This window comes from Symphodus melops (genome assembly GCF_947650265.1).
Source record: "Symphodus melops genome assembly, chromosome: 10".
NCBI classification, from domain to species: Eukaryota; Metazoa; Chordata; class Actinopteri; order Labriformes; family Labridae; genus Symphodus; species Symphodus melops.
The window spans coordinates 9,875,413-9,894,806 of record NC_136700.1 but is presented as its reverse complement, the minus strand read 5'-3'; the positions used below and the strand labels follow the sequence as shown (position 1 = coordinate 9,894,806).

Below are 19,394 nucleotides of genomic sequence, written 5' to 3'. Positions count from 1 at the left end.
CCCCAGCTGAGAACTACACGTCACGTCTGCCACCTTCTCTCTGGCCACAAAGCTGCCCATTATGGACAGACAAGGTTCATTGACCAGAGAGTGGACCTGCCCCACCTAAGTCTTCATTTTGGCATATTTAAAGTTGTTCTGCATGTCTTTGCACTAATCCCCTTTAGCCTTCTCCACTTAACTTCTCAGTATCTGGTAGAGTTCCTGCCCCTTTAGTATCTCCTTTGCAATGGATGAAAGAGAAGTCGATCCAGAAGGTAAAAGGTGCAAAGATGTTTGTATTCACGTTAAAAGCCCACAAAACATATTCATGTTCCAGGGTTCTCTCCTCCTGGCTGAGTTCATCCACCTCAGGACAGACAGACAGACAGACAGACAGACAGACATGGGAATGCTCCTGTGTCCCATACTCAGACACCTGCTGACAACTCTGACAAGCCAGAGGATTTTCACCTCTTTTACACACAGGCATGACGCACACTTTTAAAAGAGACATTTGACACGTACGAGAGAGGAAAACAAGATTTGCTGCACTTCATTTACACGCACATCAATAACCCTGATAAGCTGTTTTACTCCGTTCTGAGAATTATTATGTTCACACTATGCTCCCCCTCTCTCTCACACACATTCTCACACACACAGTCACATATACAGTATATATATATATATACACACACAAGATCTGCACACACAAAGAGGACCCCGTCTTCTCACATAAACAGACACACACAAGTTCTCACTTGCTGGCTTGTCGGCTGGAGTCAAACGGCTCAATGTGTTAAAAGCATTAGGTAAGCATGGATCCAGCAGCGCTCCTCGAGCTGATATCAAATGTCCTGCTTCATTACAGTCTGGTGTATACATTCGGCTGAATCTCTGACCCTCCATCTATCCATCCCTATTTCTCCTGGCGCGCGCCCCCCCCAACACACACACACACACACGCACACGCACACGCACACACACACACACACACACACACACACACACACACACACACACACACACACACACACACAGAACCCACCTCTCCTTTCCCTCTGGGGGGCTTTAACACAGAGCGAGCCATCTCAAGATGTTAGCTGAAGAATAGATGAGATCTCTCATTATTGTAAACGCTGGACCAGACCCAGGCCGCTTGGCTGCCGAAGTTTTGCACTCGGGTTTAGAAAGTTGGTGGGGGGGGGGCTAATTATTTTTTTGTTAGTGGATTTACAAGTAAGGACTGTCGAAAGTGGAACTTAGACAGGAACGTATTTGAATTTAACAATTTGTACAGGTACAGGTTTCTTTTTTCTGGTCCTGATATGATATTAACTGCTGGGTGGTGTGTTTGTGAAGTCAGCTCCAAGTAGCGGGCCTCTCTAACCTGTTACCTCATACCACACCTCACATCCTGCAGCTGCGTTGCGTAGGGCAGCAAACACACGGAAGACTTTTTCCTCCAAACTTCACGTCACTGCAACTCTTGCACCCTCTGCACCACACGGGTCCCGCTTATATTAGTGCTTTTTCTTCCTTCCATAAGCAGATTACAGTCTGGATGCATGTATCTGTGTGAAAAGCTCACAAGTCAGAACAGTCCAACTGAAATTGGCCAGCCACTTGCCTTCTGAGAAATAGGGAGGTCTTGTGTACCTTACCATGTTAATCTCTCTGCTGCTGGAGCTTAGAAGTGATTATCCTGGAAAATAACAAATCTGAAACTTTCATTGGCTTGTGGATCCAGAATGTGATTCAAAGCACATTATTATTATTTTTTTCTACTCTGCAGAAGACATGAGGGACAGGCAGGGCTGGAAACAAAGAATATAAGGGGATAAAATCATGAAATGAAAGGTGTTCTCGTCTTGGAGGCAGTAGCTGCCTCACATCACTCCATTGTGTTTATGGTCATCGCTGATAGTCATCGAAAGTGGCGTGATGCAGCACAGTGGCCGTGGAAAAACCTCCCCACCCCACCCCACCCCACCCCTCCCCAGCCTCTTTCAAACCTTTTCTTTCTCATAAAAAAAGAAAGGAAGAGGTCTTCTTAATCAGCTTTTGGCTTCGCTTTGGGGGCTTGTATATAAACCCTCCCTTTTCCCCTGCCCCCCCGTGTGAGTAACAGATGAGGATAGCAGAATGCATGTTTATGAGCGCCAGTGCTGGACTTGGCAGCGGGGAGCGCTACTTCAGTGTCTCACAGTTCATCACAGCTCAGTGACTGACCGACTGGGCCTCTGTCTTTGCACCCGACTTCACGTTATATGCCCACATATACACAACGCTCCTCTTCTCCAAACTACTCTTTGTTTGTGGCTCTTTAGCTGCCTGCCAGGCAATTATTGAAGATAATAAAGAAATCTGTGTATTGAACCATGCTGTCCTGTCTCTCCCTGCAGTGGTCCTACGCGTTGGAGAAGCCAAACACAGGCAGTGTGTTCAGCTTAGCCTGGTCTGCAGACGGCACCCAGCTGGCTGGAGCCTGCGGCAATGGGCACGTCATCTTTGCCCATGTGGTGGAGCAGCATTGGCAGTGGAAGAACTTTGTTATCACCCTTACCAAGAGGAGAACCATGCAGGTGAAGAGAGAGAGCCACACACACTGCCCGGTTATGATTCTGCTCCTCAGCCTGGAAGAAAAGCCAGTTAGTCTTCAACCAGTGAATAATAGAATTGTTAGAATATATTCAATGAAACAAAAGAGTGAAATAATGCAGTTACAAACAAATGAACTCCATCTTTCTTCCCTGTGTGTCTACTTTTGTTTTTTAAAGCTGTTTTTAACATAGCTTAAAATAGTTGGCTGTTTGTGAAGGAAATCATTTGAAAGAGGTAAATATTAAAGAAGCCAAACTCAGATATCTTATTATAAAGAATTCTACAGGTTTGGGGGGGGGGGGGTGAGTTTAAATGAGGGGGAATGCTTTTTCAGGCTCCGACTGGTGGTGTTCATATTTTAAAGTAGGACCAACACTGTGCCTGTGTGCAGCCCTGCAATGACAATGACCAGCCTGTCTTGAAGCCTCTCTGTGCTGTTTAAACTCATGTTAACCACAAGGTAGCACTTACACATGGTTAACACACCCATATGTACACACACACACACACACACACACACACACACACACACACACACACGTTCAGACTGGGAAACACGTGCACACCTACAGGAACCAGGTCACGCACATACATGTTGGCTCGCACACGTAAACTCATTTGTCAAAGATGTCTTAACCAAGTGTAGTTTGTGTCAACTAAGCAAAGTTGGGTGATCAGCCAGTTATTTTCAGCTTTGCAGGCACTTTTCTGTCCCCCCCCCTCCTCCTCCTCCTCCTCATCATCATCATCATCATCATCATCACAGCCCTTTTAAAAGTGCACATCTGCCAGTGGTTTGTGAAACAGCCAGCTAAATTTACCACCTTGCAGTCAAATGTTTTTTTTTTTGTTTTGGGTTTTTTTTTTATTGTGTTGCATGTAAATTTGGCTTGCTGGAGGGAGCGGATGAGGACGTTTTTTTTTTTTAAAGCTGTAAAAATAACCCCACCTTTCACCTGGCGCCGGGGGCGGGAGGGAAAGCCTTTTCACTCATTTACAGAGAGAGCGGGAGAGAAATATTTATCTATGCAGGTGAAAGAACGTGTACCCACCTCTGCACGTACACTGAAAACAGGCAGAACTGCTTTCTTTGAACCCATTTCCCCTACGTACACTTGGACATACTCTAAACCAAAAATCAAATCAGTGTGTCAAAAGTCAAATCAGTGACTGTCGTCTCGCCCTCCCCCTGTTTGTGAAGTCAATGAATCCTCTTTTGTTGTTTATAAATGAAAAATGCCTCGCTGATAGTATAACAGTATGGATGTTCCATGAATTCGAAGCTATTGATTTCTCCCTTCTCTTGTTCTTCTCCATTTTTCTCAGGTGAGGAATGTGATGAATGATGCGGTGGACGTGTTGGAGTTCAGAGATCGAGTCATCAAAGCCTCTTTGGCTTTCGGTCACCTCGTTGTCGCCACATCTCTCCAGTGCTATGTCTACAAGTAAGAACCCCACTCCTGCTTTCCGGATGCTCTATTCACACCAGAACACACAAAAAAACTCCGATGCTCATATTTCATATTCAATAGCCAAACAAATAACTAGCAGAGCACATGCTATGTTGCTTTATGACTCCTTAAGGTTTGCCCTAAAATCTTCAGACCCTCCCCCTTTCTGCTCCCAATCTTGCCTCTGAGAGCTTTTCACTTCTTCACTTTTTGCCCGGTGTTCAGACATTAGCGTATTCACAAATTGTGTTATGTGTGTTTGTTTTTTCTTTATCTGTGCCAGCTCAAGGAACTGGAACACTCCCCTCATCTTTGACTTGAAGGAGGGAACCGTTAGCCTCATCCTGCAAGCGGAGAAGTGAGTCACTATTCCAGGAGCACGTCAACAAGAGAGAAAGAGAGAGAGAGAGAGAGAGAACAGGCTGTTGGATCGTCCATCAGCTTCTCTAATGCTTCAACCCTGTCATACAATAAGGCTGAGAGTGAAACCACAGGGGGAAATTAGATTAATATGGAGTAGCTCTTGTGCAATACTCCAGTGCAGAGTCCCTGACACTTAGAATAGAGCTAAAGAGATTACTGGCTGTTCTGAAATCACAGCTGACTTTGATGAGTCTAGCTGAGTAAGTCGACGCCTTGTTATTGTGCATTACTGCGCGTTGCGCATTGTTTGAATTACCTTCTTGTGTCTGTTGATTAACTGTAATCGGCTCTTCATTTTTTTGCTCTCAAATATCTCTCCCATTTCCCTCCTTGCTCCCATTCATCTCTCTCTCTCTCCATGTCCCCCTTTCTCACCCTTCAAATCGTGCACGTCCTCTACCCTCACATTTTCTCTGTTGCCTTGTGTCGCCCTCCTAGACTTTTCCTGCTGGTGGATGGTGCGGGGTTGTATACTTTCTCCTATGAAGGTCGACTGGTGTCTTCGCCCAAGTTCCCTGGTATGAGGGCTGACATCCTCAACGCCCAGAGCGTCTCTCTTAGTAACGACACCATTGCCATCCGAGACAAGAGCGATGAAAAAGGTGAACGGACGGAGTCCCTGCCATAGTTGTTCAAATATTCTGGACTGGGCTAGTACTAAGTTAACTTTTCTTTTTCTTTTTCTTTTTTGTTTCCTCACTAGTCATCCTTCTTTTTGACGTCCTTACTGGGAAAGCCCTTGGCGATGGCAGGTCCTTGTCTCATAAGGTGGGTAATACCCGCTTGCAAAGACTATAGCTTTAGTTCATAGAGCATGCACACTAACCAGGCCACCACCCAAAAAGCTAAAGGGAGAGTGTACAATGATCTATAAGATATTTGTGTATTGTGCTTAAGAGATCTAAACCCACAATACACAATGGTGTTGCTGAAAGTCATTGTTTTGCTAACTTCTCCCCTCAACTTTTCTGCTCTTTTTTTTTCTTTTCTTTTTTTACACTCGTGGATCATTTTTCTGTAATAGTTTAACAGACCTGGTTTCATGTAAACTAGTCTTAATGAACTTGCATTCAGATTTAGGGAGACAATAAAGACAGAAGAAAAGGGGTAAGGGATTTGTAGTCAAAGAAAGAAGGAGTAGAAGAAAATAAGGAAAGAGTCAGAAGTGAAGGTAGCAATACTTACTGTTTGTCAGCATGGCTTTCTCTGCCAGCACTCCACAGCTCCAAGACACTGAAACCAAGCCAGCTGGCTCTGGACAAACACACACACACACACACACTCTCTCTCTCTTTTACTTACACACACACAGGTTCAGACACATGTACACTGTCAGTGTCTCTCTATCTCCCTCTCTCTCGTATTAACACACACTTGGCTGAAAAGCTGTTGGGTCATGGTACAAAATGCTCTCCTGCGTCTCCTTTCTTTTCCTACGTTTTCTGTCATCCCTCCAACTATCAGTCTTCTATTCCCGCTTACCTTTTGTGTGTGTGTGTGTGTGTGTGTGTGTGTGTGTGTGTGTGTGTCATTTTTCATATATAGCTGGAGGTGGTGGAGGTAGCTCTGGACCAGTGCGGACCGTCCAATGAACGGAAAATTGCACTGGTAGACAAGAACCGGGACCTTTACTTGACCTCTGTGCGTCATCTCGGGCGAGAAGCCAAAATCTGCAAAATCGGTGAGACAGACAGTAGAGAGTGAGCTCACTTTCTCAAGATGTGAAGTGACATTTATGCAAAAGTGTAGCTAATGTTATATATACCTAATATTTTAATATATGCATGCTCTGTCCTTTAGGTAACATGGTTCACAGCATGGCATGGAATGATGCTGCTAACATCTTGTGTGGAGTCCAAGACAACCAGCTGACAGTTTGGTACTACCCGAGCGCTGTCTTCACTGACAAGGAACTGCTGCCAAAATCACTGCACATAAAGGATGGCAGGTAGTCAATAGACACTCATTTGCTCTTAGCTATACACTACCAGAGTGGTTATTACGTTGAAAGAGTGCTAAACACAGTCCAAAATATTCAGATGGTTTTTCATGTGAGCTCAACCCATCATGGAGGAGAAGAAAGGGGAGCAGATGTGAAGAAGAAGACACATAGAAGCCGCTTTTTCTAAACCTTTAGCTCCCTCCCTGAAGTACAACACACCACACATTCGGCGCTTTTTTTTTTTTTTTGCCAGCAGCTGTGAGATTGTACCGTGCTTCTTGCCCAAAAGTCGTCAACTTTGATTAAGTCAAGGAGGAGCTAAGGCAGACTTTCTCTTCTATATGTACAGGATTACTTTAGCATGTCTCCGTTACACGGATGTGGTAATACAGTGTTCTTTCTATAAGTTTCAACATTCTACATACTGTATAAATCTCTTTCCTTTTGCATCTCTCATTGGTTCACAGCGTGTTTGTGTTTATTTGTGTTTGTTTTTGAGCACAGCTTATGCTGAATCATTTTTTTTCAGACATCTTACATTTACTCTTAATCGGATCAAGATGTCGTGATGTTTTGCTGTTACTATTTTTTGCTGCTCCAGCAAATGGATTATGTCATTGGGCACATCATACAATATTTAATTTTTTTTATTTATTTATTTATTTATTTTTGGTGCAATGTGCAAATGAGAAACACCAGATACCCAATGGTAAGAGTGAATGGATACAATTCATTGAAAGCTTCTCATATCCAAATGTGATGAGGTTTTCTGTATTTGGGATAAAAGGCAAGCTGGACCGAATACAGTTTAAGTTAGTGCAAGAACAACTGTCAGTGCGTTGTCATCAATTTAGCAAATTGCCATGTGCTACCATAAATTGCTCCTCGAATAAAAGTTTCTGGCTCACACGTGTACACAAAGAATCAGCAACCGCCTGGTCAATAAGTTGTCTTTCTAATTAGAACAATCCATCTTTCTGCACATGTTTAATTCAACTTTATTAAATCAAAACAATTTGCCTTACATTGAGCAGCCTGCCCTTTCTCTTTCATAAGCTTTCATGGTATTGTCATGCACATTATTGCTCTCTGTAGCTGCGAGTGTTCCTCGCTGGCTTTGATGTGACAGCAGCTCTGTTGGCGTGTGGTTACACATACTGCTCTGACTCTGGTGTGTTTGTCGTCCTCAAAGTGAGTTCAGCTGTGCACCCCACATTCTGAGCTACGTCGGCGCCAAGGTGACGTTACGTCAGGGAGACGGTTCACTGGTGTACAGCAGTGTACCTCCGTATCCAGCCCTCCTGCATGAATATAGCAGCTCTGCTCGCTGGGAGGACGCACTGCGCCTTTGTCGGTTCGCCAAGGTAAGACACCCTGACATGCTGTACTTATGTGCCATCTTAAAAGTTGTCCATTTGAACTCTTGGACACCTAAATAAAATAGAACTGCTTTGTTTGTTTTGATTTTTTATGTGGACTTGGCAAGGCTCAGGTTGCTGTGGCGTGTCATACGCGTACATGTAAATGTATATGAGAGCAGACAGTCTGAAACGAGAAGGTAGAGGACAGGTTTATGGGACCAGACCAGCAGGCTTTAATTAACCCTCAATTAACCTGGTGACTCCATTTACCGGATTTAACCCCCGTAGCCCTCACTCATGTATATACACTCCCCATTCCCTATATGTATGTGTAAACTCTCCACATGCATGCACACACACACACACACACACACACACACACACACACACACACACACACGCCTACTAAACCTAATGTAGGAGTCTGCTTATGCTTTAGGCGATGATGCAATAACCACAACTCTGGAGAAATGGACGGCCAGTGGCAGGAAGAGAAGGGAGGGTGGGGAAAAAAGGGACAGAGAGAGGCACTGGTTTTAAGAGCTGCTTTTCCTCTGCCCCCCCCCCCCCCCCCCCCCTCTCTTCACTTCTGGTAAGAGTTTGGTGACAGGGTGGCTTTTCCCAGAAACACAGTCTTTGTTGTCATTAATGCTCACCTGATAGGAGTTGATACATGTATTGATGTACAGCTCAGTCAAACATACTGATAATGTGTACAGTCAACTACATTTGTATTATTCCATTTATGTAGTATTTGTATGTACGGAGTCAAAAACAAGAAGCTTTAACCTCAGGCAGTGGCTAACAGTGTCATTTGTTGTTTCGAGGAGTGGTTTCCCATTAGAGCGGTCTGTCTCTGTGATGGACACTGATTAAAGGGTGGGGGGGGGATTACAGAGCGAGTGTGAAGTTTGCTCAACTGTTGTGCACTGTGGTTAGAGCTCCATTCTTAATGATGCAGCCCGTTTGTTGTTGGTTTTTTTAAGTTTGAGTATGATTGTAATGAGGCCTTCTCTTCCAGGATGTGAGCAGAATGTTATGAGGCCCATAAAGACACTGTCATACACCCTGTCCTTCTGCACACACACTGCAGGAAGATGTTACATTCATTACCTCACTGCAATCTGGAAGGGACTTTGCATTTAGAACCAAAAAAAAAAAGTCACTTCACATGAATAGATTACATTTTGAGGCCTGTGAAAGTCACTTACATGAGCTCCTTGCACCATGTCAACACATGAGGCTTATTCTTAGTAGTCGTGAAATAGCTACAGAGTCAGTCATTTATCGATGTGTAAACACAAATTACTTGCATTACTTTTATGTTTTGATAAAAACAGAAGAAAATAGAATTAAACCTTAAAATTACACTTCGGGGTCACGTTTATTACGCATGTGACAAACTAGTTAGTGGAATATCTTTCCATGAGACACAGAAGTGAAAACGTAAGCTGAAACACTGTCTGTGAAAACCAAAACTATGTGGGCGGAGAAATGATGACACAAATGTAAAATCGAGTTTCCAGGCCTGTGTGTCCAGCTGTGAGATGCTAACTGCCTGTTCTCCCTGTATCTATAGGAAGGATCTTTGTGGGCGTGTCTCGCTGGTATGGCGATGGCAAACAGGGAGCTGAAGACTGCTAAGATGGCTTATGCTGCTATTGGAGAGGTAATTCCACAGCAACCCGCTCCCCTCTCGCCGACTGCTGTACTGAAATAAAAACATGGATACATACCACTTTCATCACATTGAACTATGACAAGTCAGACATTAGGTTAATCGTCCCCAAGTCTACTGAAAACTTCAGCCTCACAATTGATGACTCCGCTTGATCTCCTTCCCCACAATCTTAGAATCAATTTTGGTGGCAACTTCCCCCTTTTTTTTAACCACCTTCTCCCACCTTGACAAAATCCTTTCTGGAGCATCGTTCAAAGTCATAAATAGATCTGCAATACATCCAGAACTCTGCTTGCACGCCTTGCTCACCCACAGCCGCTCCTGTGACCTCATCACCCCTGTCCTTGATGATCCCCACTGACTCCTTCTCCCTCAAAGTATCCACTTCAAAATCCTTCTCCTCACTCACAAAGCCCTCAGCCGCCGAGATCCCTCCTCCCTCACTGACCTCCTCCACCGTCGCACTACTTTTCTTCCCGTAGCCTCTGTTCTTCCGACGCCAACGTTGTGTCGCCTCCACTCAGAGCTCACTCTTCAAGGATATTCAAGACTGTACTGATCCATCCTCATTCAAATAATTGCTCAGGTGTTGAATGTGTGATTGTGCTCTCTTTTTTATTTTGTTTATTTGACCTGTGTGCAATGTTTTCTACGTTTTTCAGTTTCTTACTATACTAAGTTGTTTAGATCTTGATGCCTGAATTTGTTTACAAATGTTAAAACATTTTTTTGCACGTGTTTCTGCTTTCAAGTAAATGCTAAATTAAGTTGAGAATGTTTATTTGAAAATAGCACATACATAGATATTACATATAAATAGCACATCAAACGGATGTTGTTCTGTCTCCCACTGGTCCTATGACAAACTAATGCTTGCAAAAGTTTCCTAGGTATGTATTGAAAGTGCATCAACCGGCATTTGAGGAATACGAACGCTATTTTGGCCGCATTTGGAGCGGAAGCGGTTTGATGCAAATTCACAACAATAGGCGTCAAGGGTTTAAAAGTAGAGTCAGTAGTATTGTTCATTGCAGCTGAAAGCTGCTGACGCTTCCTCCTGGGCTCCTTGCCCAGCACACACTCACGACAGGAGCTACAGTATAGCATATGTTGACTACATGTACCTACACGGCATGCTAGCGCGAGCTAAGCACCAGTGTTTGGCATCGACCTGTCCAAAAGAAAGCAGGCCAACTTAAACAGGTTAAACCCAGGGTTCACCCTCATTTTGGAACAAGCTTTATCTGCTTGGTATTGCACCTCACTGTGATTTATATTTGTTCGTCTTTGCTGCCGCAGGATGATCCTGGGATGAAAAGATGGAGCCATGAGCCAAGGCTATTGGGGATCATAATAAATATCCCAGTCCGTCATATACACCGGTTTGAATCACGTCCGATCGCTTTATTGTAGCTGCTGCTAAACTGACTCGGTGTCATTGGTTGGGGGAAACACACATCAGCTCCGTGCACAGAAACATCCAGAGTCATCAAGAAGACAAAACTTTACAGTGAGGTGTGTCTGTGTCTGTGACTGTGCAGAGGAAAAGGTCTCTGCAGACACAGTCACAACCACACATGTAGTCCAATAACTGATAATTAAGTGGCATTGATTACGTTTGTACAAGTCTATATATCTTATTTTAGGACTGACTCTTATCTTTAACTTTGAACTATATCCAATTTCTGTCTTGTTTTTAGTTGCCCAAAGTTCAGTACATCAACTTTATAGAGGAGCTGCCGTCGAAGGAGTCTGCGTTGGCCCACATGCTGATGTTCAGTGGTCAGGTCCAGGAGGCCGAGGCCACTCTGCTACAGGCGGGTCTCATCTACCAGGCCATAAGGGTCAACATCGACCTCTTCAACTGGGAGAGGTACAACTCCGGGCTTGTTTTTAATCACGTGAAGCTGAAGCCTTTTTTGTCTATGCAGTACTGAAGTTTTCTCACCATCTAATGGTTGTGTGTCCAGGGCACTGGAGCTGGCAGTCAAACACAAGACTCACGTGGACACCGTGCTGGCTTACAGGCAGAAGTTTCTACAGAAATTCGGCAGAAAGGAGACCAATAAGAGATTCCTGCAGTACGCTGAAGGGGTGAGTGAGCGGAGGGTGACTTATTATTGTTTCTCTCAGGTTAGCAGGTTTTGTTTTTTTTGCAACAATCTGAGTCACTCCAGTTGGAAAATGTGTCGCGTAAAAAAAAAGATCAAGAAAATAAAAGTGTTTAAAAGGCTACACTTTTTTTTAAGCACTGCATGATTCTGACCTTTTTAGTTATTGAACTCATCTAGCTGTGTTACCTTATTAATCCAGGACTGTTTAAATGAATGTATGGCTTTTTTTTCTATTCTTATCTCTTCTTCTTTTTGTCTCTGCCAGGTTGAGGTGGACTGGGAGAAAATCCAGGCGAAGATAGACATGGAGTTGGCCAAAGAGAGAGAGAAAGCTGCTAATGCGTCTGTGAGGAGCAGCGTGGCCTCGCGGCGTTAATGTTCAGGCATTTCTCTCCAAAACGGCAGCTTTAAACGAATGGACCCGTGTGTTTGTGACACTTAGTGACAGCTTGTGCTGGATTGATTCTGCCTCAGTGAAGAAGGAAAAAAAAGTGTGCTTCAGAAAGAAGCTCTAAGTACATGACTTTAGGGGACATTTGGAGAGGTGATTGTTACACTACACCCTGCTGCATTATGCTGAGCAATGTAAAACAAAGACACTGGCATTTAACATTCTGTTACAGTGATTGGATGATTAGACTGAGTATGTGTATATCTCAGCAACACCATAATGGCCTTTCTGTCATATCAGCTCCTTATTGGTTTCAGTGTGTCCATTTTTGTCGTTGATTGTCATTTTTTCCATTTTGATAATGAACTTGTTTAGATCTCACACATGTATTGCTCTGACTTTTTACATGTATAGATTTTTTTTTTTACAGATTCTATATTTAATATTTTGCCTCCTGTAACTGATGAGTAATAATAATAATAATAATAAAAAGTTCAAAATAAGTTCTTACTTTGCTTTTTCTATTTGTATTTTATATATATATATATATATATATATATATACACACACATATACATGTGTATTTGTGTGTGTATATATGTATATATATACACACATATATACACGTGTGTATACATATATATGTATACATATATATATATATATATATATATATATATATATACAGTGTATATATATACACACAGTATGTGTTCCTCTTTGAGTTATTCTTGTATTTTCTTTTCTGCTGAGGTGAGAAACTTCTCCTTGCCATGCAGCTCCACCCCCTGGTTGGCAGTAGGCCAGTACATCAGTGGACTGTAATAGCCTATCCATCTCCTCGAGTGGGCCTGAAGGGACGAATGAGAGAAAAGATGCATCCCAGGGCTCTCCAAAAAAACAACTGCTAGACGATATCAGGATGTGGTGGGGAGATAAAGGCAAAGGTGATTGGCATTGTGCTTAAAAAAAAAACCGAGTGGCTCTAGATGTGGAAACATTAGAGAAAACGGTAGATGTAGGAAAATCTATCAATGGATACTTCTCTAGTGATTGCTATTTTCCGCCTCTAAGTCTCTCTCTCTGACTCGCTGTCTTTCTCTGATTTTACTCTCTCCATCCGCTTTCTTTCTAAGCTGACTGGCTGTGTGATACACTGCAGTCATCCAAACCAAACACCATTCATCTATGAAAAGACTTATCAGTAAGGAGTTAGGTTACACGCATTACAGCTGAGAACGGCCACACACATCGAAACAGAGACTTGAAATGAGTTGTGGTTGGTATAAATATTTTGTCTTTAACAAAAGAAAATGCACACAGTACACAATTCTTAGTAACAAAGACCAAAGACACTCATCTTTTATTAAACCTCAGAGCTGTATTCTCATATTCACTGACTAGCCAGTTTTCATCTGTTCGATCGATAGCCAAACAATTCGGCTCCTCTAAAAATACCCTTCCTGGATTTAATGTGAGTTTAAGAGGAGGATAATGCTCATCGATTTGACCTTTATAGTTTATCTGTTTGCCAGCCCAGTGAGCAATAGAATAACTGGACTGTTGGCAAAGATCCTTGGATGTGTAGTATAGTCTGCGCTACGTTTGAAATCTCTCTTTTACAGAAATTAAATCAAATCACATATCATAGCAGCACTCATATATGGCTTCATGTATCTGAGGGTCACACACTCGGCATCACTCAACCATCAGTGGTTTTAAGTTTGGATTTAGTGCTTCTGAGTGCAAACTCCACCTACCCACAATGCTCCCTGTGGAAAGCAAAGCCATCAGTGTTCACTATCATGGTCTCGCAGTATTGGATTACAAAAGCCACCACAATCACGCTCAGATTTTTAGTGGCAGGACCATTAGAGGAGCTCAAGGTCTCTAAAAGTAATGTCTTGGTGTTCAGCTGATACTGATGCTTTAGCTGCAACTTGCTCTTACATGTTTGAAAAGCTCTAAAATCGCCAACATCAAATTGAACATGATGATTGTGCCCAAAGAGAACCATTTCATTTCTTTGATGACCTAAGTCGTAGTTGTTGATCTATTAGTTGATTTAAAGAAAAAAAACAAAAATTGCCACCTATTCTTTACTGCATGATTCTTAATTCAGAGGATTTCATCTTTTGTAAGCAAAAATAAAAAAGAAGGCGATTCCACCCTTCAAATTGTGAAACTTTGTGGGTTATCAAGTATGATTTTGTTGGCCCAACATAAGCAGCTTTAAGGTGCCATTTCACGGCGGTGGGAAACCTGTGTTTACACTAATCTATCTCATTTTATTGACCAGTAGTAAAGATCATCTTGATTGTCAGAAGGCCATTTGATAGTAAGAGTAAACATGGGCCTGCTATGATAATGCTAACGTTTCTTCATGCAGTGTCTGGAGTGAGGATTTCAAAAGTGGGATTGCTTACAACATGCCCATTTAATGCCAAAGTAATGTATAAAGAAAACTGAACATTTCTGTAGAATTTAGCACAAAGGGGCATTTTAATGGATACATAAAAACAAACACAACTCTAATCCAAGCCTGGTGGAATGAGGTGTGATAGTATCATGTTTGCAGCAGCATCACAGAATACCCTTCTTGCCTAGTTAGTGATCGGAAAATAAAAGAGAATAGTTCCACAGAAATGGTTAACATACAAGTAGATCCGAGTCTGTGTCCTGTCACTGTCACACATCTTTTTTTTGTGCAGCTTTAGATCTGCTCAGGGCAGCAGCAGTTAGTGTGTGATGTTGTCTGACATGCTGTCAACCAAATACAACGTTGCTTCTTGGCAGCCTACACCCAATCCATATGGGAGCTTTAGTCTTTTTTTTCTCCTAATTCAGAACCCTGGAGACACTGATATGTGTAGCCTCCATGGAGCTTTTTTTTTTTCAAAATATTTTTTTCCTATCTGCTTGGGCTTAACTTTTTTTTTTTGCAGTATCAGACATGGTTCAGATCACTGATAGCACACACTCTTGTCTGCCACCATGAAGTGTAATAAGTTTGTGATAAGCTTTAAATGAACACGCTCTAAAGCTGGCTGAAAAAAGTGAGCCTATGAAGGTATTAAAAATAGATACCCCTCCCTTAACTCAGGCCACATTTCAGGTTTCTGAGGAGAAACAAATCTAAATATTCCTTCTTTTGTATGCAAATTCAATGACGAAACTCGGAAGAAAAAGGAGGTCATTCAAGTCCAGCAGAATATTTAGCATCAAGACCTGAAAGAAGAATAACTGTTTCACGGTGCCACTTAAAATTGAGGTGCTGAAGTAAAACTTAATGCGATTGTACCGCAGCCAAATTAGCTGTCCCCAACACAAAGAGGATACATTTCAGACGCCTTCGCTTCTTTTATAATCTCCTTTACTTCACCCACGCAGCTTTTTGCATACAAAAGCCGGGTAATCCTTTATAATCTGACTGAACACATACTTTTTTTTTCCCAGCCTCCCCCTTTATTCTGAACACTCAGGATTATAATTGCACTTGAGTTTGTATCTCTGCCAGATAATTACCCTGATTATATTAAAATAAGAATGCTGTATTGTCTCTGTAGTTTGCCCAATCTCTTGTCTTCCATCAAACAGAGTTCCTTGATGTCCTTGGGCTGTGTTGCGCTCCTGACACCTCTAAGACTTCCCGTCTCTGCTCTGCGGCTCTCGGTCCCGCCGCTCTTCCCCTGCCTCGACTCCCACTCTCGTTTTCCGACAGCAAGTTATCATCGGAGCGGTCTCTGTGCATCTCCTGCATGCTCTCCTCATACGTGGGCAAGTATTTGACCTCGTCGTAGGCTGGCAAGTTCGGTGATGCAAAGTCTCCGATGCTGTACTCGGGGTGCCGGTCCAGCAGGGAGTCCTGGGATGCCGATGCGTGCCCGTGAAAGAGGGAGGGCTCCTCGCTGCGGTCATTGTTCGGGTTCCTGCGGGGCCGCGGGCAGATGATCCGCTGGATGAAGTAGCCCATGGCAAAGAGCAGCAACAGGATCAGAATGCCCGACAGCTTCCGCGTAAACCAGCCTACGTTGTCGAAGAAAATGTGGATGGGGAGCTTGCAGCAGCGCACCGCGGCGCTGGCACTGCCGTTTCCGGTGATGATGGGTGGACAGCACTGCTGGCCATCGCTGCACTGGACCTCCCCACAGCTCCGCAGGGCTTGACAAGCGGAGACCAGACACGCAGACAAAAAGGTGCCAGTCGTCCCGCACGCTGTCCTGCCACCGCCCGGCAGACGGGGCATCATCTCTGGATCTTCCCGGGGATGAAAAGTAAAAGCGCTGTGTTGCGTCTCCCGTGCGCGCGACGCTGTAATGTTTAAAAGTCCGTGCAGGTGTTACAGGTCTGCTTCCCTTCCAGCTGTTCAGTAATCATGCGCTCTTATCCGAGCGCACACAGTCACTGCTGCGCAGAGTGGGACAGCAGGTGTGGCTGCCCCCCCGCTAGGAAGACCTGTCTGCTGTGGCGAGGATGACATGAGTGGAGCAACAGTGATGACAATCATGAATAATCTTACATCATTAATACGTGGAGACATTTTTAATGAAAAGTCCTGTCAGTACAACCCACAGATCTGGTCCCCCCATATACGTCATAGTCAGTTTTACCTGAACCTCCTGAGAGTATTACCCCCCTATGTCATATCAATAACCCTCTATGCCATTAGTGTGTTTGCTGCTTAACACCATTACGCATGTTTAGTAAGATTTGGTAGGGAATCCTGAACACATATGAGGGTGCCAACCACAGATGGGAGGGTGAAAAATCATTGTACAGTTGTTGGGTATATAGCCTGCGAAAGTCAACTTGTCCTCATTATTTGATGGGAGAGAACCTACAATTAACCAATCCAATTTTGTACTGATTTTGATGGTTTGTGTAACTGAAAAGATCATATTATATCAAGGACAAGGTGGCACATGTCGTTGACAAAACACCAAAAATAATCCACAATAATTTTCATTTGGATTATTAGACTGTAGTTCTCCATGTAAAAAAAAAGTGACACAAGATCAAGCTTATCATTTCTGAAGCACTGTGATGGGTTCAATCTTTGAGAAACCTTTTTCAAGGACCATGCACATCAAAGAAAATATCCAATCAGATGCTAACTTCCTGCGTTGCATACATCACTGAAGTGAAATGAAGTGGGGGGCTTATTGTAAAAGAATTCTCTGAATATACTATTGTGTGGATAAAGTGAGGAGCTCATTTGAACTATTTTGTGCAAAGGTAGTGGAAAAAGTCTGAATGTTTAGAAAACATTTAAATCTTTTATTTAAACTCTTTAAAACATGTAATGACTTTACTAATAATTTTAGAAACAGAAAATAGAAGAGAAAATATGCACCTTCTAATTACTTGAGTAAAACATATTAATTGACTACTTGGGCCTTTTACTCTTTAAATGATTCCTGCACGTCCCCAGACCCTACTTGATGACCCATCATCCCCAAAAGGCTGCACCATTACTGAATCCTGCCTGGACACAGTGCCAGATGTAGCCAGTACTTCTAAATGCCCATGACAATAGGCGCCAATAGATCTACCCCACTCATAAAAAATGAATAGTTCTTGCAATGTGGGCAGTAATGGCCCCCCATTAGACGAGTGTCTGGATTCACATTAGTCCAGCATCACCCTGAAGGACCATGTGTCTTCTGCATTGAAGAACATAACCATAAAACTAAAGCTCCAGTTGAAACTACACTCACCAAACGTGTTAATTTGCTCTAAAGTTTTCCCCTCTGGATAAAACCCAAGAATGGCAGACGGCTCAGTCAGCTGCTCTACAAGTACTAAATATAAACGGATGAATCTAACCAGTCTGCAATGCTTGATCTACTGCATTGAAACAGTGACTCAAGGAGCACTGGCTACAAGTTATTATAAGAAATTATCAAAGGTCACGTTCAAAGTCCATTGAGTTTATAAGATATTTTTTTCCCATTTCCTCATATAAAATTGTTTATTGTTATATGAAGAAAAAACTACAGCTATCAATTTATTTTAAATAAAGGACCTGTCTTCCGTCAAGTCAAGAGTTTAGAGCATGTGGGGAAATCGTTTTAAATGACACGAGGATACGACATCTCAAGCATCCTCCTGCATTCGTGTTCATCTATATCGCTAGCAGTCACTCTTTATCCCTTTTGCTCTAAACGAGGCCTAATGCACAATTTACCAAATCTAATCACTGAGGCATTATGACGTGAAATCCAGCAGAAAGGTAGCATCATGCAACCTCATTTATGCAGCATCGTATTTCTTTCTGCAATCGACCTCAATTAGGGAAACTTGATCGCGAGGCTCCCTTCTAACCAAATAAACAAATACACAATCAATAGAACAGCAGCTCTGAGAGAAACCCTTTTCAGTTCCTTTGTTTTGCAGGGCTTTCCCAGCACTTCTGCTATTTTGCTACTCTGCTTGCTTTTATTGACGCATATAAAAAAAACAACAGCTATTTTTGAACACAGCGTTCACTCTTTGCAGTGACTGCAAAGTAGCTGGCAATTCTGCAGGATAAGTAACAAATAGCTTATTAAAGCTAAAATCAAATGGTTGTTAAGAATTTATAAGGATAGAAATGATTGAATGAAAATTATTCTTTTTCTTTTTCTTTAAGGTTGTTTCTTTTCAGTGATCGCACATGTTCAATAGTTATTTATGTGAACTGTAATGTTTTTCTTTTCCCCTCTCACTTTTCTTCTTCTTTAGGTCTATTTCTTACCTACCACATCCTGTCCTCCCTACCCCCTGTTCTTCCCTGAAATCCACCGCAAAGTGCTGTTCTTTATGTGAGTATAAGATTGATTGAATAAACTCACTACACTCTATTTTTTCCCTTTTTTTTTTAAATTCTCTCTTCCCCTCCTCTTTCGTGTTCTCAGTCGATGTCGGAGTATCTTTCAGCAAATGCACCAAACTAAACAGAGACCAAATACAGCCTATAGGAAAGAGAAAAAAGACCAGTTCTTTATTTATTTATTTATTTTGCCATAGATAGTGCTTAGACGGATGTCAAGAGTATTGAGTCCTTGGTGCACAAAGAGGTATAACAAAAAGCAGGTGAAGGATTAAGATGCATGTTTACAACAAATCTGTTCACACAGGTAACTTTCCTCTGGTTGCATTAACTCACACAGTAGTTTGAAGTCGCAGCCTTCTGTATGGCTAATAACCTAATAACACACCAACTGTACTGTATCAGTGTAATAAATGTGCCGTGCTCTATGCTTCCATTAATCTCGCACAAAAGGTCTCTTGTGTTGTGCTTAATAATTCAGTCTTATGGGGTCCATTAGGCCTGTACGATGATGAATGACAGCGTTCATTTTCATGTGTTAGAGAGGTTGATGTACGGACCGCCCAACAAACCGTCAATGTCACGGTTATCACGTTTGCATTAATTATGAAACAAAGAAAGCTTTGTCAGGTTT

General features: G+C 42.6%; 3 protein-coding genes across 4 annotated transcripts in view; 2 read left to right on the top strand and 1 right to left on the bottom strand.

Annotated features, from left to right (window-relative positions):
* The window catches only part of ift80 (intraflagellar transport 80 homolog (Chlamydomonas)), a 28,116-nt gene extending 16,113 nt beyond the window's left edge, over positions 1-12,003 (top strand). For both annotated transcript variants that reach the window (XM_079354261.1, XM_079354260.1), the window contains exons 9-20: positions 2,388-2,567; positions 3,913-4,031; positions 4,321-4,395; positions 4,899-5,062; positions 5,164-5,228; positions 6,006-6,141; positions 6,261-6,408; positions 7,595-7,766; positions 9,343-9,432; positions 11,145-11,317; positions 11,415-11,538; positions 11,824-12,003. In XM_079354261.1, the coding sequence (XP_079210387.1) occupies positions 2,388-2,567; positions 3,913-4,031; positions 4,321-4,395; positions 4,899-5,062; positions 5,164-5,228; positions 6,006-6,141; positions 6,261-6,408; positions 7,595-7,766; positions 9,343-9,432; positions 11,145-11,317; positions 11,415-11,538; positions 11,824-11,934 (1,557 nt within the window). In that variant the 3' untranslated portion in view covers positions 11,935-12,003. The remainder of the gene's footprint in view (positions 1-2,387; positions 2,568-3,912; positions 4,032-4,320; positions 4,396-4,898; positions 5,063-5,163; positions 5,229-6,005; positions 6,142-6,260; positions 6,409-7,594; positions 7,767-9,342; positions 9,433-11,144; positions 11,318-11,414; positions 11,539-11,823) is intronic.
* The window catches only part of trim59 (tripartite motif containing 59), a 117,531-nt gene that overhangs the window by 38,060 nt on the left and 60,077 nt on the right, over positions 1-19,394 (top strand). The gene's annotated exons all lie outside the window — the stretch shown is intronic.
* Positions 14,880-16,529, bottom strand: c15h3orf80 (chromosome 15 C3orf80 homolog). Its single transcript, XM_079353278.1, has one exon. The coding sequence runs from the start codon at positions 16,196-16,198 to the stop codon at positions 15,539-15,541; it is 660 nt and encodes a 219-aa protein (XP_079209404.1). The 5' UTR covers positions 16,199-16,529; the 3' UTR covers positions 14,880-15,538.

What these genes read in the sequence shown, in the direction of transcription:
- c15h3orf80 (XM_079353278.1), bottom strand. Translation starts at nt 16,198, where the DNA reads ATGATGCCCCGTCTGCCGGGCGGTGGCAGGACAGCGTGCGGGACGACT.